Raw genomic sequence first — 25,175 nt, forward strand, 5'->3', positions numbered from 1 at the left:
ATATAAAGTTTCTATTTAATTAAAACATACATTCATAATGCATAATTAATTAAACACACTAAAGTGGGTTGGTTTTGGCATTTTAAAGCAAGCAATTAACTAAATTATTACATTAATAATTAAAAAACAACTTGAGCCGCTCCCGAGGATCACGAACTGGGCGAACCAACCCTTAAAAACGTTGAATCGGACCCCAACGACAGAAAAAATACCCGAACCGCCTCTTCCATCTTCGTCGGTTTTGCTTGCTATCTCTTCCATTTTCGATCAATTACAACCTAAAATGGACTCTAAAGACTCCATAAAAATTACAGACCTTTCTTCATTCATTAAAGCTCATACACATTAGGCTTATTACAATAATTGTATTAAATGGAAGCATAAAAAAAATGCCAAAACCAAAACCATCCACTTTAGCAACCACAAATTTCATTCATGAAATGGTACCCACGATGATCAAATTAATGTAAATAAAGTGCCTAAAACTTGCTCTGATACCAATGGATGGTGTTAATATAACACATACGGAAGCAATTTGGATCTTAGGCACTTTTAGAACATCAATTATAGTAAATAACTAGCATGTTCATAAGTATTAAAACTTAATGAGTTTGAATACTAACCTTTTGTAGTTCAAACTTCTTTTTCCTCACGAACCGGTTTCGAACTACCACTAGTGTCTTCTCCACTATCTTCCGGCCTTAGAACGGGATTGTGAAATTCGGTGAGTGACTAAACTTGGGAGGGATTTTATATATATAAAGAGAGTGTTTGTGAGAGGTTTTTCTCAAGGGTTTTCCACCAAGAAGAAGAAGACATTTCATGTACCATGATCACTCTATTTAAAAAGTCATGTTTGCATGTTCATGTAAATTTGAGTTCACCAAATTTTGACACTTAAAATTCCACTCAAACTTGTGGGGTTTATTTAGTAAGCATGCAAGTTTGGTTAAACCAAATTTTGACATCTCAAAATTCCATTAACATGTATTTTTCCATTAAATGAAAGTAACATTTTGACTTTCTTCATTTTAATTCAACAATTAATTTGAATAATTAATTTCAAATTAAAGTAACATTAAATGATTAATTAAACTATTTAATTAATATTTAATATTAATTCAAATGACAATCCCAATCAATTCCGACACATAATTGATTAAGATATTTAAATCTTATTTAAATATTTCATATTCTCTCTTTTTGTTTAATTTGTAAATAAAACAAAAATGCGGTTAAATATATCGTATATATGTAGCACATATTCCCTAATTTGAATTCGAACACTTCGAACACTTCGAACTCACTCGTCACACTGTTCTATGGTTTAGTCCGATATGAGCTAGCAGAGGGATCTAATGGACCTATAGATCATGGGCTCCAACGATCCAAGATTAACAGGTTAAACTCATTAACTTGGTTAACCAACATTCGCTAACTACTAGGACACTCCACTATAGCCTAATAGTTGTACTCCCCTCACTATAGATATATTTCTGTCCATTTGATATAACCATGATTAGTAAGTCGATCCTTCACAGGTTGTTCGTAACTAGAGCTGGATCAATTTACCGTTTTACCCCTGAAGTTACTTCTTGTTCCTTATGTCTCACTCATCAAAAACTAAATCACAAGCTTCTGATAAAAAACGAGCAGTTCTAGTAAGATTTATAATATGAATACCTTTACGTTTTGCAGAGATATAAGGTGCCATTCTAGGATTCCATTTCCTAGTACCATGACCAAAATGAACTCCTGCTTCCATCATCTCTTCCAAATGGATGTTCCAATATCTTCTTGTCATTTCTCCCCCCACTTCCTCGCTCGCTTTTTTTAAGAAAAAAAAAAAGAGACGAGCTGAAGATCCTCTAATGAACAATTGGTTTGTGGTCCAACCAGTAAACCGAATCCCTCTCAGGCCAATGAGAGGGTAGGGCCCCTTGTTCAAGACCTGGAGTCAGTGCTTAAGGGAACTACCTCTCTTCTATCTCTAAAAGTGGGTAGGAGTGAATTCCATCTTGCATCCCACATCCCCAGCCATTCACCCAGTCTTACCCCAGAAATGGGAGGCCTATTGAGTCGGCGAACTAGAGCCACTCTCACCCATGCAAATCTAAGGATAATTCCGAATAAACAGGAGTTCATGGTTAGCTCAGGATTAAAACCGAGTTACCTAGGTTATCGAATTAAAAGAAAATCAGTCTCAACAGTAAACGACATTATAAAGTGAGAGTGGTTTTCTTCATGGTCTGATCTTATGCAATACTCATTGCATAGGACGCCCCCACTCACATGTCTCCACATGTACAATTTAGTGATCACATTGTTTATATCATATACAAAAGTGGGCTGCATCCATAGTGTCCCCAGAATAAGGTACTCACCCTTATCCTTATATTATAGATCATTTTGACTATATACTTGAACTTGATCCACTCTTATGTCTCTACATATAGTTCAAGTAATCATACTATAGCCAGAGTGTTCTTAGTTTATTGGATTTAGATTAATGATCGTAAAGTTCACTTTATTCAATAACAATAATAATAATAACTTTATTGAAAATAGAATATCTTTTTGTTTACAAACTATGAGTTTTTGGACATAAAAGCCAACAGACACTACAAGAAATATTGGATACGATAGCTTATGAGAAACGTTACCATAGACTTTTGATAGCATTTTTCGTACGTCGTGACAACTCGTATTATTAAAAGTCTGGAACCTTTTATAGCATTTTGGTATAGCTATAATAAATGGTATAGCTATAATAAATGTTATAATAGAGTATACAAATATGCTATGAAAACCTTTTATAACATTTTTATTAAAGCTATTATATGTAAATATAGCTAAAATATTACGATATCATTAACTTGTAATAATATTTTTTCAAAGCTATAATATAGTATGCCATAAATTTTCTCAACGATATTTTTCAAATATAATTTACTCTCGGCTAAATCAACACACATGATATAATATTTCATAATATATTAAATATCAAGAGACTTCTATTCATAATTGAAATTTCATAATCTAATAACACATTGTAAAATAAAGTATTCAACTAGATTTACATAAGACTACTAGACTCGTTACACTTCCACAATTTTCAAATTAGTTCCTCCCCACCCAAATACAAAATAAATAGAACAAAAACTCATAATCCACAACATGTGACATCTTTGATTTTTATACAATCAAGTCTACCAACCCTAAAGGTATTCGAAAATGCATCAATATCTTCTATGTTCCACCCTTTTATCAATTTCAATTGATAAATTGTTCGTTGATGCTTGCCAATTAGAGCTTTCAAGGAATCCTGCAACATTATGGAAGCACATAAATCAATAATTTAAAGTGAAGTGCAAAAAGACATATTATGCTCTATGAAGTTTCCATAGGCTTTTCTCTATGCTCCAGGAAGTTTGGGCCTATTCCTATAGCTAGCTAAGCTTCTATGGAGGTCTCGATGTTCCAAATGTTTCATCATGAGTCATCTAGCATCACGCGCATCAATCCAAACCTATTCTTACACTCAATAAAAGCATTCTCCTTGTCAACTACCCCTATAGTCCCTAGTCTCTTCCAAAAAATGATTTACAAAGTCATAGTATTGACCTTGACTCGTTTCTACATTCAATAGAAGTATTCACTCTAAACCACCTATCCATAGAGTTCTTAATTTCTTTCAAGACCAGTTAATGGGGCGCAATGTTAGCCTTGACCCGTCTCTACACTTAATAGAAGTCATCATCTCGCGCAATTTTTGATCTTCAAGTTTCTTAACTATTAACCCGAAATAAGGAACGTAACTTTATATTAATGATAATTGATAAGAACAGACTTTAGGAGTGAATAAATTATTGGGCTCCATTCTTTGGGCTTCATTTGAAAAGGCCCAACTTTATTATTAAAAAAGCTTTAAAAAATAAAGGTTATATGTGGTCCATCGGACATTTATTAACTCTAAACACGCCTGGTGGGACTCGAACCCACAATCGTTTGATTAGAAGTCAAACGCCTTATCCATTAGGCCACAAGCGCTATTGATATTGAACGCCTTATCCATTAGATCACAACCGCTATTGATATTGAACATATCCTAACACATTATGATTCTATTATTTGTGGCTTCTCCTGCCTTTTCATTTTATTACCTAATATCATATTAACTTAACAAGAGAAATAGAAGCTTTTGGTAACCGTGTTTAAATAGTTTTAATTTGTGCCTTTTCTCGAGGGTCAATTCGAGTTTTGGTGTAGCAATATCAGCAACATTTTTTTCAATTATTAGGTTACTCCGAGTAATAAAATCATTTCATTGGTTTGACATGGAGAAAAACAGGTTCATCAATACTTCTATCACCTCATATGCTTGAACATGTCTCTAGTACATAATTCAACCACTCTTCGTATTATTTCCATAGTGATCTAGTACGAGTGATACCGTTCACAACTACTAATAGATATCGTAAACTATCTTGGTCTTTCATAAGTACAGTGGAGGTACCTAGGTTCTTAGGAGGTCTTTGTAATTTATCTCTTAGGACTCTCGTTCTAAGATTATCTGGATATTCTTGATGGGGTTGAACTCATAGGATATAAATGAATCTTCAAACTAAGAGAAAATATGAATGTAGATAAGAAGATACAAATCTTCAAACTAAGAGTAATAGGAGAAAGCAAACACTTTGTCGAGACTAACTCTAGAAAGAATGAATTTTGGATTTCTAACTTTCCAAACCTTCATTAGGCCTAAGTTCAGACGAACTTGAGTCCAAATGTCGAGACAAATTTCTAATGAACGCCTTAGCTTTAATCGTTAAGAAAAAAGAATTGATCCGGTGACGATATATTGAATATCAAAAGTTGATCAAAGTAGTGACGAATAAACAAACTGTATTCTTCTAGAAACAACAATTTTCTCTAAGCTCGACATGACCGTTATGAGTTACTCTGATATCTTTTTGACCCACCATCTCATGCTAATGTTCAAATATATTTCTTAAGTTTGCATATTAATTTCTTTAAATAAATAAATACATTTATTTATTTATTTATTATTTTTTTATTTTTGGTTATAAATTACCCTAGAACTTGGATCATCTAAAGGGAATAATTGTCTGAAATCCTTTCCACGGTTTAACACACGTAACAACATTGCTCTAAACCTGTTTATGGGGTATTGTGTCTGAGATGTCCCACATTGGTTGAGGAGGAGAACAAACCACCATTTATAAGGGTGTGGAAACCTTCCCCTAGTAGACGCGTTTTAAAGCCTTGATGGAAAGCCCAAAAGGGACAATATCTGTTAGCGGTGGATCTGGGCCGGTACAAATGGTATCAGAGCCAAACATCGGACGATGTGCTAGCCTTCTCGCTATTCCCTGAAGGGGGGGGGGGGTAGACACAAGGCGATGTGCCAATAATAAGGACGCTGGCCCCAAAGGAGGTGGATTTGGGGGCGGTCACACATCGATTGGAGGAAGGAAAAAGTGCCAGTGAAGACGCTGGAATCCGAAGGGGGTGGATTGTGATGTCCCACATTGGTTGGGGAGGAGAACACACCACCATTTATAAGGGTGTGGAAACCAGTCTGGAAGCCCAAAAAGGATCATATCTGCTAGACAGTGTCACTCTAAACGTGTACCTCCCATTACGCGTGATATACTTGTCAACAAATAGTACTACGTCAAAAAGAGTTATTTAAAAGAATGGAAACTTTGAAAGAATCTCATTATTAATTAATATAATAGAGATAATGTTACATAACATATGAAAATTAAGAGCAATCATTAATGTAGAATTAAAAAGGATGCAAGAGAAAATCGAATTTGATTCACTTTTTTCTTTTTAATATTTTAAAATTGGAATAAAATTCTTATTGGATGCATTAAATATTTATGTATATTTGTCCCTATCATTTTTCATTTTCCCCTTTTATTTTTATTGTTCTCTTATCAAAAGAATGTCAAATAAAAATGCAAAATTTAGTCGAATTTATTCCAATTCATTGTGCTAATTATGATTAATGTCATAATATAATACTTATTCGCATATGTGATTAAAAAAGAAAATCCTTAACCTTTCATTAAAATATTTTTAAATGGTCAAATCCTCGTTTTTTTTATAAGATATATAGATTTGAGTCGTCTAATCACATCAATAATATACTTCATTTTTATTTTTAGTATAATATAAAAAAAGAGTATATTTCAATTACGATAGAATTATACTCACTTTTCTAAAAGTTGTCGGAGAATACATCGTTAAAAAATTAATTATAAAATTAAACAAAAATAAATTAAATATATGTATATATAATTTTATCGTAAACAAATAATTAAAAATGTAATTTTAACGGAACCTATGAACTAACATAACTTATAAAGTTTTCATTTATTTGAATCGAACCAAATCTAAATAAGTTTATAACCTAACCCAAACGGTATGAGTTGCTGGGTTGATCGAGTTTTTTTGAACCACTATCGTTATTAAATAGTATATTAAGGATGGAATGCATTATATGATTGTACAAATTTATTATTAACTAGGTTATGTCTAATCTTCCACCTAATGCTCCACCACGATGAACATTAGAATAATATAGAAGAACATTGAAGTTTTTGGACACTCTTACACGAATATACCTCACTTTTAAAGAAAGCATTCAAAGGCTTTTCTTTTCTCTCCTTAGGCCCCAAACTTTTAATAAGTTGTTCACAATTTGTTTTAGCTATAGTGGCTTGTGATAATCATTTTTCTTTTCGAGTTCATCACCATGGGAACGTGGATGATTCGAACTTTTGACTTCTTGATTACGTATATGTTTTGATTTGTTGAGTTATATATTCAAATTAGTCTCACAAGAAGAATTAAATTAGTTTTTAGTTCTTCCTCGTTCACAAACTTCGATTGTTGGAATCGTCGAAAACATGTGTGAAAACATATACGTGGGATCACAAAATCTACCCGTTTTGAGGACCCAATCCTCACCCTTATGGAAGGAATGTTTATAACGAATGTTTCGTTCCCTTCTCCAACAATGTGAGATCTGACAATTCGCCCTCTTGAGGGCCCAACGTTCTCATTAGCACACCGCTCGGTATTTGGCTCTAATATCATTTGTAATAGCTCAAGTCTATCATTAGTAAATATTGTCCGTCTGGTCCATTACGTATCGCCATCAGCCTCATAGTTTTACATGGTGTTGGAAGAATCTTTGAAATAGTCCATCCGTCAAGATTGGATAGATGACGCTCAAATGTGAGATCTATCTTTTTAATATATCATAACATGATTTTAGCCAATTTTTTCAGTTCAGGCAAGGTTGGATGTGTAACACTTCTCTACACATGATCGAGCATGACTCCTTAGGCCTAGCTTATCAGACTAGCACTCACCAACGGGCTCTATATCAAATACCATGGATGGAAATATTTTGCATAACATCATGGTGAACATAATGTCATAAATCATAAGTCATAATGTATGCACCCATACTCATCATGTTAAAAGAATATCCTAGTGCACATGACACACAAATATGCATGAAGTCCCCATAACTTATAATCATGACATAATGTATGATGTAAGACAAACTTCGATTTATTTATAACATAATGAGTCTGTGAATTATGCATACATAATTCTCATATATTTTGTAATACATAGCATAACTTTCATAGCGTGATCTAAAGAGGTTTATGCACCATAAATTAACGATTTCATAACAACTTTATACAACATGACATGATCACAAAAATAACATAACTTTATTACATAATATAGCTTATCATAACATAACATAGTATATCATAACTTATCATGATATAACATAGCATATCATGGTATAACATAACATAACATAACATGACGTATCATAGTATAACATGAGATAACTTAGCATAACATAACATATCAATCATATATATGACACATGCAAAAACCACAAGGCACGAATCATCATACATAATACAATTCATTCAATCAAGCCAATACTAAAACCAGTTACTTGATTGGCTTAAGTCGAACTTACTAATCATTTTTTGTAGTAGCCTAAATATTCCCTTGAAGATCTAATTCAACCTTAGATCCATCATTTTGATAATATCAGTTAAAATAAGACGACCGCAAAGATCAACTATCTAGTAGCCCAATTATTGAGGATAAAGGAATATCTCAATATATCTACTTTATATCTAACGCTGTGAGTGTAGGTGCTTCTCTCTTGGAAATATACAAGGCTGAGAGTAGGAAGATACTCGGTCGAACATTTATAGAGTGGGTTGTATCAACGGCGATACTAAGATAAGACATCCAACCACATTTATAGAGTGGGTTGTATCAACAGTGTCAAAATTGAGTAGGAAGATACTCAGTCGAACATTTTGACACATTACCCATTTTATATTTAAAAAAATAAAAACTCAAGAATAATATTTTATTGAATAAATATGAATGTGAAGAATAAAAATGATATTTTTATATAGTTTAAACTTTATTTTATAACATGGAGTGGATAAATCACCTTAATTAAAAAAAAAAAAAAAAAAAAAAAAAGAGTTTTAAAAGTATTATTTTGATTTAAAACTAAAATAAGTAATGGGTTGAACTTTAGTGCTCTTTTGATTGTCTGAGACTTCACAAGTGGTTGAACGCTGTGAGGTGAGAATAAAACTTTTATAAAGTTAAAAAAAAAAAAGAAAATAAAAAAAAAAGAAAATAAATAAATAAACCAATATAATCTAACTTTCACTATCTTAATCCTGGATTTAGTAACAATTAATTATGTTTAATTATTAATAAATTAGTCATGGTATTTTTTTTTTTTAAATTAAAAAAAAGTTTATTTAACATTGGCCTATGCCAACAATGCTTTATAACATTATTCTCTATTTTTTATGATAATAAGTCAAAAGAACACTAAAAATAATAATAATAATAATAATATTTGAAGAGGGCATAAGAATTTTATTAAAATCTCTTTAAAATATTGTTACTTTAGTTGAGCATCTTTCATATTCTTAGAAGCACCATCAACCTTTTCATTCCCAATCTTTCCTTAAATGGTAAATTTTTTTTCTTAAGCCTCCTCTAATTAACCTATGATTTATCTCCCTTTCTTCTCGTAACGTATCTATTTCACACTCGAGTATAGAAATGATATCTGAATCAGAGTGATTTTGAAACTATGATGGTTAAGAAAAACTTAAAATAGTTGAAAAAATTACTGTCTAGACTGAAAGTTGAAATCAAGATCATAAAATGATGTTTCATGATAGACCTAAACATGATTGCATGTGATTGCATTTCGTGACTCTAGTAATGGAGTAACATACTGAGTCTTACTTAAAATACTGAAGTCATATGCTACTTATACTATTCAGTTAAGGGCAAGACACTCTTGCTCACAAGACAAGACATCTCATAAAGAGGAAGAAATGATTTAGGATTCAACGGTTTGCAAAGGAAACATGGGAAAAGAATAAACACAAACACAATGTCTCAAAAGAATTCGAAGAGAAATAATATTCAATCATCCTTTGTTGTGGACAACAAAAAGGACTATTCGATTTTATTTGTTACTCAAGTGTTGTGAATTCTTCGGTTCGCTTTTCTTTTAAGCTACTCGAAATTTTATTTGTAGAAGTGAATCTTTTTAAGAATTTGCTTATCAGCGGGTTCTCGAGATTGAATTATCAACTAGTTATGAATGACATAGAAAAACGACAACAAAAACATATTGAATTGAATGCATACAACCACAACCCATACTTACCAAATCTTTCAACTTTTCAAGAATTACATTCCCATTTTGGTGGAATATGAATATCTACTTTTTTTCCATTACCGTTTTTGGGAATGTGGGCTGTATTTGGCTGATTGAAAATCGAAAGGACAACATCACAACAGTTTTTAAAAATACTCTAAAATCTTGTCCACTAATGTTTCAAAACTACATATGAGTAGAAGTTCGATTATATTGTTGAGTAGAGGTTGAAACTTAGGACAATGTTTGAGTCTCAAATTTTCATACCATGCTCTAATAGAATTCTACTTCAATGATAGCTTTGAAACGTTTACGAAATTCAAGAGTAGTATTGCAATTTCTTAAAAGACCATGGACATTTTTTAAATAAATGATAAAGTTCGAAAGACACTATATTTCTAAAAAGAAAATTATTTACAGCTCACCGCTAGTAGATATTGTCATTAGCCTCACGGCTTTAAAATGTGTTTGCTCAAGAGAGATTTCCACACCCTTATAATAAATGTTTCGTTCCCCCCTCCAACCAAGGGGGTCTAGCGTCCTCGTTGACACGTTGTTCAATTATCTGATTCTGATACCATTTGTAACAGCTCAAACCCACAGTTAACAGATATTGTCCGTTTTGACCCGTTACGTATCGTCACCAGCCTCACAGTTTTAAGATGCGTCTACTAAGAAGAGATTTTCATACCCTTGTAAGGAATGTTTCATTCTACTTCTCAATCAACGTCAAATTCTCAAACTTAGTTGTGTTGTTTGTTAGGGTTGGAGGGTTAATGTTAGCCATAGCCTTATAATATACCAGACATGAAGCACCCTCTCCCCTCACCCCTCCCACTCTCTTCATCCCCTTTTTGTCTTCAGTCAGAATCTTTGTTTATTTTGGTCGAAAAGTGTGGGCTGACCAAATCTCCAAAAGATTATTAATTAGTGCCCAAAGTGCTATTTCTTTTGGAGGTCACAATACTCTAAATCGAATCAGCATATAATATATGAGTTTTTATAAGCTGCCTTAGCTTCTTCCACTTTATCATCACTATAAATATGTGTGTTTGTGTACAAAAACTTCAGCAGCTGTTGGTTGTGGTATATCATTTGAAGGCATTGCATGAAGTGGAAGAGAGGAGTACTAAGCCAAGGATGAATTGCCGGCCGGCAATGGATTTTGATATTATTTTATGATAATGTTGATAGCAACTTCCTCTTTGTGGCCGGCAGTTCCATTCTTGGCTAAGTGTGCCTTTCTTTCTCTCATGTCATGCCCAATATGATGAACATCTTGGTGGTGATGGATATAATTCTGATTGTTCTACCAAATATATGGAGGTTTTTATATGCTTTTTAAATATTTATGTTTTGCATGATTTTTTTTTTTTTTTTTTTTTTTTTTTTTTTTTTTTTTTTTTTTTTTGGATCGAGGTGAAATCGCACGGTTAGAGATGTTTATCTTATATCATATGTAAGTAAATAGAGAGAGCTATTGTTGACCTGTTTGAATCTTCTCATTCGTAAGTGTTGAGTTGAACTGAAAATATAGTGATGGGATATTGTTGGAGTTTTTCAAACACCCTTTTAACGCTTTTACTAGGTCAGAGTGTGAGATCCCACACTGGTTGCGGAGGAAAACGAAATATTCTTTATAAGGGTATAAAAATCTCTCCCTATCAGACGTGTTTTAAAACCTTGAAGGGAAGTCTGAAAGTGAAAGCCCAAAGAAGACAATATCGACTAGTAGTGGGTCTGGACTGTTACAAATGGTATTAGAGCCAGACATCGGGGGGTGTGCCAGCGAGGACGCTGAGCCTCGAAGGGGGTGGACACCAGGCGGTGTGCTAGCGAGAACGTTGGGTCATGAAGGGAGGTAGATTGTGAGATCTCACATCGATTGGAGAGAGGAAAAAGTGCCAGAGAGGACACTGGCCCCCGAAGAGGGGTGGACACCAGGCAGTGTGCCAACGAGGATGTTGGGCCATGAAGGGAAGTGGATTATGAGATCCCACATCGATTGGAGAGAGGAACGATTGCCAACGAGGAACTCTGGCCCCGAAAGAGGGTTGATTGTGAGATCTCAAATCGGTTAGAGAGGGGAACGAAACATTCCTTTGAGGGAATAAAAACCTCTCCCTAGCAGACGTGTTTTAAAAACTTTAAAGGGAAGTCAGAAAAAGAAGGCTAAAAGAGGACAATATCTACTAGCGATAAGCATCTAACGACTCATTGATGTGGTTGGAGACTATACATTAATTTGTAGTTTTGTTTGATGAATACACAAAAGGAAGTTGGGTATGCTATGTTGGGAGTTGACAAGACTCTTGTACTTGGCATGAAATGATTTGAACTGAAGTGTCAACCTTAGCAAGTTGCAGCGAATCAAACTTGTTAGGACATCATGGGAAGCAAGGGGTGTGGATGTGATGTATTTGGGTCACATTAGAGTACAATACCACACCTATGGATTGCACCTATTCTTTTCCTCATATATCATTTCAGAATAAATGGTGTGAATGTGTAACATCCAAGTTTTACCAAAGATTACTTCCCATTTTTCTTCCTTTTATATTTACATTTTTAGACCGACGATTTAATCGTATCTAGCATGTTTTTTAAATTGAAATTAAGGGAACATTCGAACCTAAATTTTGTTACGGTGTTCATATGATCCAATAACTTATCCCAACCAGAGTATCAACTCAAACTATAAAGTTTGGACTAAGTTAGATTTATTATCAGTTTGGTTTATTGGGTGATATTTTTTTGATAGGGTAAATATTACCCACCCAAAAATAGGGTTACATCCCATTCCAACCTAACTTTGCCCTACTTTGAAAAAAAATTAAAAATATTTAACATTTATAACTAATGTCAATGATAGGCGTTGTGACTTATAAATGTTTGATATTTGAACTTTATGAGCTTTTAGTTACTATTGTAACATGTACAGTGATAAGTAGGATTTTTATAAATTAAAAAAGAAAAAATTACGGGACAACCCAACACAACCTATCTTTAGAAGATTTGATTGAATTGAATTGGACTCTATTCAAGTTGTTTATGTCACTAACTCATCCCAATTGAAATTTTAAGTTAATCTAGAATAGGGACATTTTGATTAATTTTGAGTAGTGCAACGCTGATCCCTTTGGGCTCATGTTTTGTTGTGTTTGGATTGCTTGGAAATGATAACTTTGGGTAAACTTTTTTAAATGCTTCGTTTTGCTCTCTAACTGACGTGGGATCTCACAATTTGGTCTCAGAGTCCGACACTAGGTGGTGTCCTAATGAGGATGTTAGCCCCAAGAAAGTGGATTGAGAGATCTTACATCGATTAAAGAGGAGAGTGAAACATTCCTTATAAAAATGTGGAAACCGATTAGAAATTCGTGAAGCTGTAGACGATACGTAACGGGTCAAAACGAATTAGAGCAAACAATCTTTGTTAGTATTGATTAGATTATAACACATCATCCGTGTTAATTTAAGTTTATGATTTTTTTATAAGTTGAAAGGATAATTTATTTGAGGTTGGAAATTTATTGTTTGGTTTTATATATTAATGGAGATGAAAAATATCGTTTTTTGTTTTAGCATCAAACTATTGTTAGATTTTGTGAGATCTCAAGTATGTGAATGTTACATAAAAGTCATGAATTTAAAGAGGTTGATCTCGTTTTTTTTTTGAAAAAATCTGACGGCATGAAAGTGATGCATGTTTAAAAGCTTTGAATACATATTAGTAATGTGTATAACGTTCGTATGCATGAAAGTAATGCATGCCCTAAAGAGTTCAACATGAAATTGATATATATATAAACAAGCATTCAGAAAAATGGACGCTCATGTTCTAGATGACTACGTACCCTAATCCTAATAATGAAATTACTTGGAAGTATTTTGAGTACTTCATATCTTATTTTAAAAATTTTTAAGTAAAGATAGGCATGTATCAATCATATGACACGTGATCAGCTAGTGGTGTTTAAGAAATGAACCATGTGGGCTCGATTAGTCATGCACGTGTTTGTGTTGGACCGTGTGTTTGGGCCTAGGTTGTGTGCGTCTCGACTTGGGCCATGTGAGTTCCAACCTAGGCTTGTCACTTAAAGAGCTCGTATTTTTTTTCTTTAACAAAATTTACGAGAATAAAGTAATTCTAAAATAAAATTTATAATGAACAAAAATATTTGATCAACTCAATCCAACCCAACCCAATAAATATCTGGTTGGATTTTGAGTTAGGTTGAGTTGGGTTTATTATTTAATAAGAACGGTTTAGATTGAAAAAATTGACAATCCGAACAGTTAGGTTGGGTCTAACAAATATCCGAACCCGATGCAGCCCAATCCACGGACACCTCTAAAACAAACTAAACTAATATTCAAACTTATAAAAACCACCCATACTACAATAAATCAAAACTAATCCCAAACTTAACTAATAAAAACCACCCCCTTTGAATAATATAAATACATTTATGTCGTTACCATTCAGATTCATCTCATTGTGAGAGCATTTCTTTTATGCTCTTGTTTCTTTTTTTGATTTTGCTCGGTTAAGGCCTTTTTATCTCTGCTAGCTCATGTAGAGTTTATGAGGAGGTTACACTCGATAATTAGCGAGCCCTTCTTGATGATACGATTGGAATCACGGATCTCCACAATGATATGATATTGTCTACTTTGATCATAAGCTCTCGTGGCTTTGCTTTTGGTTTTTCTAAAAGATCTCGTACCAATGAAAATATATTCCTTATTTATAAATTCATGATCGTCCTCTTAATTAGCTATTGACCCATAACCTTCCCCTTAATTAGAAAATGTTAGTCTTCAATGTACCCGATCTACATGAAGAACAAAAGAGAGAACATATAAGAAGAAATATGCGTGAAGATAGTGGAATGGAAAACTCCATGAGAAATGAGGTTTATTTATGCTCATTGTTAATAGGACATGCGGTTCTTTAGTTCTAGTTTATAGTGTTTTTCGCCGAATGCGTTGCTTCAAAATCAAATGAAGGAAAAAAAAAAACCTTCTCAACTAAATGACATATGACTTCATATAAGATTCTATCTTAAAAACTAAATGAGAGAATAAATAAAATTATATTTCAAAAACTCATTACTCATTTAACTTAAATAGTTAAACATCATACTTCACAGTCTAACAATGTTCATACTTGAAGACGGGTCCGGTCAATCCAAAAATTTATTCTCAAAAAATTCTCTTCATCATCAATATCTTCATCATATCACAACATATGTGTAAATTTCCAACATTAACACATTTTAATGCTACGAGGATGGAGAAGATTAGGGCACATGGAGATTGCCCTCACTAAGACCACCAGAGCTAAGTGATGAAACCATTGGTGGAGACTGAACTAGCAATGCAGCTGGAATGGCTGCTAGACAACCTGTTATGACGAAAACAAAATTAACCGTATAAAGTTCAAAAAAAAATAAAAAAAAGTAATAGTTATCAGAGTCCTGATTCTAGACCATTTCCAACGATTTTAGTCTAATAGGAAGGATTCTTCTTATGAAATCTTATATTTATAAAGAGGTATAATTGTGAGATCAACCTTGAAAATGGGAATGAAATATTCTTTATAAAGATGTGAAAAACTCAACCTAATAGACACGTTTTAAAACCGTGAGGCTGATGATAATACATAAGAAACCAAAGCGAACAATATCTACTAGCAGTGGGCTTAGGCAGTTACAAATGGCATCAAAGCCAGACATTGGACGATGTGCAAACAAGAACATTGAACCCCCAAGAGGGTAGATTGTGAAATCCAAAATCAATTGAAGTTTCTCCTTATAAAAATATAAAAACTTCTACTTAGTAGACACGTTTTAAAATTGTGAAGCTGACAATGACATGTAACAAACTAAATCGAACAATATCTAGAAGTAGTAGACTTGGACGGTTACAATAATAATATGTTTCCTCACGTACCCAAGGTTTAAGTAATATTTGGGACATTCATCAATGAATCTATGAGTTTTTATTTGTTATTTTGAGCTTCTACAAGCTCGGCCATTTTTGCCACCATAGTCCTCAGCAATAACATTAGTTTGAACAATAATATTCTGATTGTTCATATTTCCCAAATAATGTTTTACATCCTTGTCAAGCCCTTCTTCCCCATCCTAATTACTCTTCTAAAAAGCTGAGTAAGAAAAGACACCAAACCCTTCTGCTAGTTCCTGCATATCTAGCATGCCAAAACAACAAAAGCCAAAGAAAAATGCTAAGAACATAGGCTAGAAGAGTTCGGTTATGTTTTACTATCCATGTTAGCGAGAAATTGAGTTCAGAAGCCAACAATATCACATCCTTATTTACATTCACTACTTACAAATCATGTCAGGCTGTTCTGACTAGTCCTCTGTGTTGAAGAATAATAATGAGATTCAAGCTCCTTAAGCCCTACGGCAGCTTCTTCACCAATTTTAGATAGGACACGGTCGGTCTGCTCCGCCTGCTGATTGAATTCCACGATTCTTTGCTCCACGTGGTCGTTTAGTGAAGCAAATCCAGAAAAGATTGCTGTCTGCTTAAGTTCTGAAACCAACTTAAGCAGAGAATCAGCTGCCTGAACCTGTTTAGAAACAAGTAAAAAACTCTAAATTAGTAGCCATTACGATTATAATGAAATGCTATCATCTATATCGAGCTGATAAGAACAAAAAAGAACAGATCCCAAATTTATTATTGCCTAAAATCTTATGTGGGAATGAAAGAAAAAATTGAACAAGATTTTAAAACAATTACAATCAAATGAGAATTGTCAAGAAACGAAACAAGACCCATCAAACCAAATTCGACTGCTGAGAAACCTCGAAAAGCAACAGCTGACAACAAGAGCCAATACTAATAAAAGCTGGCCAAAATTCTTTCACCAAAAAAGATCTAAACAACTGAATTCCACAAAGGCATCAACACGAAAAATCTATGGAAAGAGCTTTCCTGATGATGACCTCACAAACTGATATTTGTAGCCAACTGATTTAAAATCTAAAGTGGGATAAGACCCAAACAAAACGTCCAGCTTCAGAGAGTAAAGGATAGAGCTCAATAAAAAAATCTGAGCTTGTCATTATACTGTTGAATCATCAAATAATTATTCTTATTCCTACGAAACAAAAAAAGCTATTGATCAAAGAGTGCTATGAATTATCTCCCAACTTTTGGCTTTTCTTCCTAATGGTGATCTTTCATGAACCCAACGAGTTATGTAAAAATTGCCACCAATGCACCAAGGCTCCTTCACAGTATGAGAGAATAAAGACCGCATTCATTCCGAAGACAAATGTGTGTTTCCCAACAAATTCACTTGTTCTGGAAAAATATTTCAATTGAGAGGGTGGAGCCTCCTTTAAGAAACTCCAAGATTTTTGTTGCAACGGCCCAAGCCCACACTAGCAGATATTGTCCTCTTTGGGCTTTCTCTTCCGAGATTTCCCTCATGGTTTTTAAAACACATCTGCTAGGGAGAGGTTTCCACACCCTTATAAAGAATGCTTCGTTCTCCTCCCCAACCGATGTGGGATCTCACATTTATCTTACTAGTATCCCGCAAAGTCAGTAAACCACCTGATGTCTCAATAGATCCAACATTAATCCAACCAATTTCTTTGGAGCACCATAAAGATTTGATAACTTTTCAGTAAAAAGAAAAAAAAAGAAAGAAAGCAATCTTTGTCTCATGAACTAACACCATATCAAGACAGTGACATTGAATGAGTTTTTCAATGTTGTTCTTTTAGAACGATCCCCAAGGTCTCTAGTATTCCACGAGATAACTTTCACTGCTCAAGCTAAAAAGGTAACTCAAGTAAATTTATGTGAAGAACCAATTGGTAGCGCCGGAGGGTTACGAATTTGAAGACCATAGACGTTAATTAAAGAAGAGAATTTGCTCGGAATTGCTGGTGAAGGAGAAGAAATACATACTAGAAGAGATGCAGAAGCATCTGATTTTATTGAAAAATCAGTAACTCCCTAGGAATCAAGGCTTCAAATAACATATAAGATGATTATCATTCAATTGAGGAAGGAAACAGAGAGCTATCTATCCAGAAATTAACTTAAAATAAGCTTGGCAAAAACAGTAGGTAAACAAAAAAAAGGAAGAATCATTATCTTACCATTCTGGACGCACGCATTTCCATCATGAAAGATTCCTGTGAATTCCTAACAGGTGGATCGTTCACCTAAGGAAACGAGAACGCTAAGTTCGAATTATGGATTCCAAACAAGGGATCGTTCAATCAAGAACAGGAAAACAACCAACCAAAGAGAATTACATGACAAATTTCCTATTCCAAGTCGTAGAAGAAGAATTGAGTTGAGAAAACAATGAAGCAAAAGCAAAAAAGAAAAGGAAAGAGGAGCGTTACCCTTGAGACGTTGACAAGATGGGTGAAATTGTCGACAATGTTGGCTATATCGGTTTCGACTCTCTGAAGAAGCAGTTTCTGTTTCTGAGCTGCCGCCGCAGCAGCCGCAGCGGTGGGGCCAGTTCCACCACCAATGCCTTTGTTCATAATAATAATAAAAATGGAAACGGCAATTGAATCAGCTCTGCAATGGCGGCAAGGTAATTGGAAAGAGAGAGAAGTAGAAATGTCGGGGAAGAAGAAGCACCATTGAAGTAGTTGAAACCCTAGGGAGGCTTTGAAATCGAATAATGGAGATGGGCTTGACAATGGGCTCTTAATGGGCTCTTACAAAATATTAGTCCACAAAAATATCAAAAACAATTCACTAATGGATCTAATATTTGTAAAACAAGAAATTTAAATTTATTTAAAAAGAGATAAATATTTTATTTTTTTTATTGATTAATTAATATTTAACACTAAAGAAAAATTTAGTTGAATTAATATTTCAAAAAAAAAAAATATGTTTATTATATTTGATACTTTAATTATTAAAATATAAAATATATATTTAACTAATTTGAATCTATTGAAATAATTTAAATAATATATATTATAAGATATTCTGTCAAAGCTAAAGTCATAGCAAGAAAGATCTTGTGGAAAAAGTTTCATACCAATCGAACATAATAGAGAAATGTATCGACAATGCTTTCTATAAAAAATAGAGTTCTTGCTTTCATTCAAATGCTTTATTTTAATTCTTTATGAAATCAAACAGATGTGTGCATGAATAGTTGATTCCCTTCAGAAGCATAATCATCCGTGACTCTTCCTCTATCTCGATCGTGCATGTTGTGACAGTAGTGAAGAATGAGTGGTGTGACTTCTTCATAGTTACCGATAAGAAACAATAGTAAAGAGAAACTTTTAACTCTAGCCCATTAGGGGAAATTGGTCTTACATATGGCTAAATTCTTGGTGGCTTTGTCCAAGCTAAAAACAACCTTTAGACTATAGTGAAAATTGGTTTAAATTGAAAGGGTGATTACAAGCAAACACGACAAAATAAAATAGACGCTAATTGAATGACTCTAACATGCAAATCTAAAGACAAGAAAGTCATAGGAACAAGCTCATGATCAAATGAAAGGTTGTAACTCTCTTTGCTATCAATATAATAACAGCCACTAACTAAATTATAACTTAAAAACTTAAAAAAAAACTACTCAAACAATAAAATATCTCTAAATTCAAGAATTAATACTCTATTTAGTTGTCATCTTTGAACAACATATAGAGTACACTCTCGTCATCTACCTCGAAATCGTTGGCTAAGGTGCCTTATTTCATATCATATTCTCTCTCCCATCATACTCCACCAATCATTACTTCTTCATAAGAAACTTCTTATTTCTTCTCTACTCTCTCGTACCTTCATGAATGTCAATCGCTACGTGATGATGTGAGTGGCAATTACAATTGGGTTCACCCACTTTCTTTGAACAATTCCCATTATTTGAATGATTGTGATGAAATTTATCCCCACAATCTCGATTGTGATTATCTCGACTAGGCGATTTATCATCGACGACATGGCATCGATGATCATGGTGATGATGATCGTGATGATGATGATGAGACGGTCGAGTGTTACTGCCATCACATCGTCCATGTTTGGTCGAACACAGCTTGGAAGATTTGCAACATTTGTTCCCATGTTTATGATCACTTCCTCTCAAGAGAAGCATGCTGTTCAAGATGACCAATAGGCAGGTACCGACATCGGCGAGAACGGCCGCCCAAACGAGCGGATGTCCGGCGATGGCCAAGCCAAGGATTGCAATCTTGGTAGTGATTGACAAAATGACATTTTGAACAACTTTTGCATGAGATTTCCTTGCTAATTTGATGGCTTGTGGGATTTTTGTGATGTCATTTGACATTAAGATGACATTCCCAGTTTGAGTAGCGAGAGGTGAACCAGAAATGCCCATTGATATGCCAATATCAGCTGTGGCTAATGCTGGGGTATCATTTAAGCCATCGCCAACCATGGCGGTTGCTCCATAATCCCTTTTGAATTCTTTTATCACATTTGCTTTCTCCTTTGGAAGAAGCTCTGAATGGATCACATCAACCGCGTTCTCCAGCTGCAAACAACTCATCATCGTTATGAATGTTGAATGATTCTAATTTCACTTAACAAAAACATGAACAAAAACCTGTTGTTGGGCGTGCATGGCGGCTGCATTACAGTCCCCAGTGAGCATAGCTGTTTTAATGCCAAAACTCTTGAGCTCCTCCATGCCTTCTTTAGCTCCTGACCGACAAGAATCCGAAAGACCAAAGGATCCGACAGCCATCTCCCCACAAAATACATATCCAAGGGTTTGGCCTTGTTTCATTTCCTCCTCTAACTTCATAGCTGAAGAAATTAAGTTTATATTAAGGTTATGTAAGCAAAGCCACGAGAGTTTATGCTTAAAGTGGACAATATCATATTATTATGGAGGGTCGTGATTTCTCATAGCTATGCCCTTAACTTAGCCATGTCAATAGAATTTTCAAGTGTCGAACAAAAAAGTTGCTAGCCTCGAAGGTGTTGTCAAAAGTAACTCAAGTGTCGAACAAATGATGTATTTTGTTCGAGGACTCCAGAGAAGGAGTCGAGCATCGATTAAGAGGAGGTTGTTCGAGAGTTCCAGAGGAGACTCTATAGTGTACTTTTTTGGGAAGGAGTCCCACATTGACTAATTTAGAGAATGATCATGGATTTATAAGCGAGGAATACATCTACATTGGTATGAGACCTTTTAAGGGAGCTCAGAACAAAGTCATGAAAGCATATGTTCAAAGTGAACAATATCATACCATTGTGGAGGGCCGTGACTACTAACTACTAACATGGTATCAAATGTCGAACAAAGAATGTATTTTGTTCGAGAACTCCAGAGAAGGAGTCGAGTCTCAATTAAGGAGAGGCTGTTCTAGGGCTCCATAGGCCTTAGGGGAGACTCTATGGTGTACTTTGTTCCAGGAGAGGATAAGTTCAAAATGGAGTACCGTGATTCCTAACCGAAAACATGTTTGGAGATAAAAGAGGGTTTGATCATAATAAACCTGACGAGCAGCCAGCTCGGGCAGCAATTTTTGTACTTCCAATGTAAATATCCTTCCCATCAATCTTCCCACGAACACCTTCTCCAGGAAAGTTCTCAAATTCCTCAACTTTTTCAGGTTTAATATCAATAGAAAGCAGCTTTGCATGGTTGACAAGGGCAGCTGCCATTGGATGGCTTGATTTGCTCTCAATGCTCGAAACCCTGATTTCAACACAAACACTTGAATCAATCAAATGAAAATTTCAATGAATTACGAATTGGGTGAGAAGTTTTTTGTGCAATATTTACCAATGAAGTAAGGTGTGGAAGCTGATATCATCTCGTAGAGCTTGAAAATTTGTCACCACAAATTCACCTCTAGTGATTGTGCCAGTCTTGTCGAAGGCTACAACCTTAATCTTTGCAAGAACTTCAAGGTGGTCGCTGCCTTTGATGAGAACACCGGCCATGGCGGCCTTCGTGAGGGCGCAGAAGGCGGCGACCGGGGTGGAGAGGATAAGGGCACAGGGACAGGCACTCACTAAGACCACCAGAGCTAAGTGAAACCAATGGGTGAGATTGTGAACTCTCAGTGCAGCTGGAATGGCTGCTACACAAGCTGATATGACAACTACAGCTGCATACAAAAAACATGCTGTGTTTTTGAGCTTGAATCCCAAAGTGATGGTTTTGGGATAAGATGTGTAAATAAGATGTGTAAATAAGATGTGTAAATAAGATGTGTAAATAAGATGTGTAAATAAGATGTGTAAATAAGATGTGTAAATAAGATGTGTAAATAAGATGTGTAAATAAGATGTGTAAATAAGATGTGTAAATAAGATGTGTAAATAAGATGTGTAAATAAGATGTGTAAATAAGATGTGTAAATAAGATGTGTAAATAAGATGTGTAAATAAGATGTGTAAATAAGATGTGTAAATAAGATGTGTAAATAAGATGTGTAAATAAGATGTGTAAATAAGATGTGTAAATAAGATGTGTAAGGGGTACCTGGAGTGTAATATTTGGCACATTCATCAATGAATCTCTGAGTTTTTGATTTGTTGTTTTGAGCTTCTTCTACAAACTCAGCCATCTTTGCCACCACGCAGTCCTCAGCAACAACAGTGGTTTGAACACTAATATAACCTACAAAAGAATCCATGGATCATCTAAAAGAGAAGGAATAATCATTAACTTCTTTCCAAACTACCCCTTTTAAGGTATAGATTAGTTAGAATTTTTGATAGAAACTAAGACAAGAAAAGGGTGTTTGCAAGGACTCTGGGGAAGAATTGTGAGATTTCCCGTCAGTTGAAGAGGGCTGTGGAAACTTCTCACCCGTAGACGCGTTTTAAAAACCTTGAGGGATATCCGAAAGGGAAATCCCAAAGAGAACAATACCCAAACTTTGTGTCAGCATGAACGTTGGGCCTCGAAGGGGGTGGATTGTGAGATCTCACACCGGTTGGGGAGGAGAACGAAAGTGCCAACGAGGATGCTGGGTCCCGAAGGGAGGTGGATTATGAGATCTCATATGGGTTGGAGAGAGGAATGAAATATTCTTTATAAGAGTGTAGAAACATCTCCCTAGCAAACAGGTTTTTAAAATTTGGAGGGGAAGTTCAAAAGACAAAACCCAGAGAGAACAATATTTTCCGGTGGTGGGCTTGAACTATTACCGTTCATATCTTAATTTCCAATCCACGTCACTGCCCCCACCATTTCAAGTCTCAAATATAGTTCAAAATTCTAACCTATTTCAAAGTACAAAGGTAAAGAAGATATAATACCATTTAAGTTGATGGTACCAGCCCAAACGAGAGAACCTTTAAGTTTGGGAACTGGGAAAGTCTCTCCAGTCAAAGATTTCTCATCAACATCACATTTTCCATCCACAACAATGCCATCAATGGGAATAACTTCACCACCCTTCACTGCCAACACACTCTTCAATTTCACCTCTTTTACCTCCACAACCTCTCCTGTTTCAGCTATGGTGGCCTTCTGAGGGGCCAGGCTCATCAGCGACCACATTGCAGCATTGGCCTAATTCAATTCAACTTTTTCATCAACACAATTCACTTTAAACTAAACCCATTTTCAATTCATAACCATTCTTTTGCTTGCAGCATTGGCCTAATTCAATTCAACTTTTTCATCAACACAATTCACTTTAAACTAAACCCATTTTCAATTCATAACCATTGTCTTGCTAACCTTGTGGCTTGCTCTTGACTCGAGCCATTCAGCAATGGAAAACAAAAACACTATGCTCCCAGCTTCCATGTAGTCATTCATACTGATTGTCCCCACCACTGCCATACACATATCAAACATATAACTCGACTTTTCAATCTTAATTTTGACGAACGCCCAAGAACGAAACTTTACCAGCAATAATGGCAAGAATGTTGACATCGATCCTGAGATGGCGAACGGCGGAAATGGCTTTTAGGAGAATGGGGAAGATGCCGGCGGCCACCGCTGCGACGGCCAGCCACCGCAATGGGTGGTAGACATACTTCAAAAAGGATGCTGTTAGAAGCAACCCACTGGCTATTGCAAAAGGACTTGGCCATTTCTTCTTGCTAATTCCCTTTCCTTTTAATTGTACATTTGCCTCCAATCTTGCTTCATTTAGTGCTTTCGCTATCAAGTTCCATAACAAACCATGTCGATCAGTGATATGATAGGTTTCCATCCGACTTTTTAAACATTTTCTATGTTAGAGATTTCTATAAAATAACTTATTAATAGTTCGTCCAATTTAAACATAGTTCGACTGATTAAGACATATACTATAGATTAAGAAGTGAAAGGAGAGAAGAGTACCGATTTGAAGCTGAGAAACGAGGAGGGAATCATGGACGACAATGAGAGTTCTTGTTGGGACAATAACAGAGATTTGTTTGATTCCTTCGAGGGGTTTGAGGATGTTTTCAATGAGAGGAACTTCTGAAGAACAGCAAATTCCCAACACATCAAAATGGCTTCTTTCAAATTTGTTCTCTCTCCTTACTTTCTTGTTCTTCTCCATTGCCACCTCACCCACCATTATTATTGTCTTCTTCTTCTTTCTCAAACAAGATTTCCTCTATGTTTCCTGCAAAAAAATATACATGTTCGTCTTTTAATACCCTTCGAACGCTCGAAAATATACATGTTCTCGTACGTTTGAGAGTGATTTTAAAATGGTTTTATTCCAAATCAATTTAAACATGAATTTTTACATAATAAAAATATTATTTGGATTGCGAGTTTAAACTTAATAAAAGGAGTTTTAAACCATTCTGAAGTTAGATTAAACTTGACAAAAACAATTTTAACTGTTTCAAAATCACACTCAAATATGTCGGAGGATGGAAAGAGAGAAAAATTGATAGTATTAAAAAAAGGAAAGTAAGGTAATGGGAATGAAAAGGAAACATAAGAGAGAGTAATGGAGAAGAAATGAAAGGTGAAGCAAACCTTAGAGAAGAAGGCAAAAGGGTTGTTGTTGAGCTTTAGATGCATGCAACACAGAACGAACCTCACATAGCTTAAGTAGAAGAAGGAATCAATGGTGGGGGCCTTCATTTGCAGTAGACTTTATCACATTGTGATTGCATGAAGTGGCAGTCCGATGGTGCCACTTAACAGGAAGTGAAAGTATATTGACATTTGTATAGTTCACAACCAGGATGCACTCGATAATGATTAGGGATCACTTCTTCATGATTTTGTTACGAATCACGAACCCTCACAATGGTATCATATTATTCACCTTCAGTATAAGACCTGAAAATAATTGAAATCATCGAAATGCAAAAATGGATCATCCTTTTCTTTGGTTGAGTACATTTTCCACCCTTCGTGTTCTTGAGGTATCTTCTTTCTTTTTGGGGTCAACGTCTGCATGGA

At 34.8% G+C, this 25,175-nt stretch overlaps 2 protein-coding genes and 1 non-coding gene across 7 annotated transcripts; all 3 read right to left on the minus strand.

Annotated features, from left to right (window-relative positions):
- Positions 1 to 3,977: 3,977 nt before the first annotated feature.
- On the minus strand, positions 3,978 to 4,050 carry TRNAR-UCU (transfer RNA arginine (anticodon UCU)). The gene has a single exon. It is a non-coding gene; the product is annotated as a tRNA-Arg (tRNA).
- A 10,910-nt stretch (positions 4,051 to 14,960) lies between these two features.
- On the minus strand, positions 14,961 to 18,450 carry LOC111804948 (mediator of RNA polymerase II transcription subunit 22b). 5 transcript variants are annotated; one of them, XM_023689786.2, is made up of 4 exons: positions 18,184 to 18,438; positions 17,932 to 17,997; positions 16,140 to 16,382; positions 14,961 to 15,188 (listed from the first exon to the last, which is right to left on the minus strand). In XM_023689786.2, the coding sequence occupies exons 1-3, from the start codon at positions 18,328 to 18,330 to the stop codon at positions 16,143 to 16,145; spliced, it is 453 nt and encodes a 150-aa protein (XP_023545554.1). In that variant the 5' UTR covers positions 18,331 to 18,438; the 3' UTR covers positions 14,961 to 15,188; positions 16,140 to 16,142. The 5 variants fall into 5 exon arrangements, with proteins under 5 accessions (XP_023545554.1, XP_086984602.1, XP_023545555.1 ...); XM_087128476.1 differs by lacking the exon at positions 14,961 to 15,188 and adding an exon at positions 15,752 to 15,987 and having other exon boundaries at positions 18,184 to 18,440; XM_023689787.2 differs by lacking the exon at positions 14,961 to 15,188 and adding an exon at positions 15,752 to 15,995 and having other exon boundaries at positions 18,184 to 18,440.
- An 862-nt stretch (positions 18,451 to 19,312) lies between these two features.
- On the minus strand, positions 19,313 to 24,824 carry LOC111804974 (putative inactive cadmium/zinc-transporting ATPase HMA3). The gene is made up of 10 exons (XM_087128475.1): positions 24,744 to 24,824; positions 24,108 to 24,378; positions 23,667 to 23,924; positions 23,493 to 23,590; positions 23,066 to 23,321; positions 22,284 to 22,421; positions 21,579 to 21,906; positions 21,289 to 21,491; positions 20,391 to 20,593; positions 19,313 to 20,318 (listed from the first exon to the last, which is right to left on the minus strand). The coding sequence occupies exons 2-10, from the start codon at positions 24,328 to 24,330 to the stop codon at positions 19,587 to 19,589; spliced, it is 2,439 nt and encodes an 812-aa protein (XP_086984601.1). The 5' UTR covers positions 24,331 to 24,378; positions 24,744 to 24,824; the 3' UTR covers positions 19,313 to 19,586.
- Between the last annotated feature and the right edge of the window lie 351 nt (positions 24,825 to 25,175).

This window comes from Cucurbita pepo, chromosome 11 (assembly GCF_057944985.1).
Source record: "Cucurbita pepo subsp. pepo isolate OVF chromosome 11, ASM5794498v1, whole genome shotgun sequence".
NCBI lineage: Eukaryota > Viridiplantae > Streptophyta > Magnoliopsida > Cucurbitales > Cucurbitaceae > Cucurbita > Cucurbita pepo.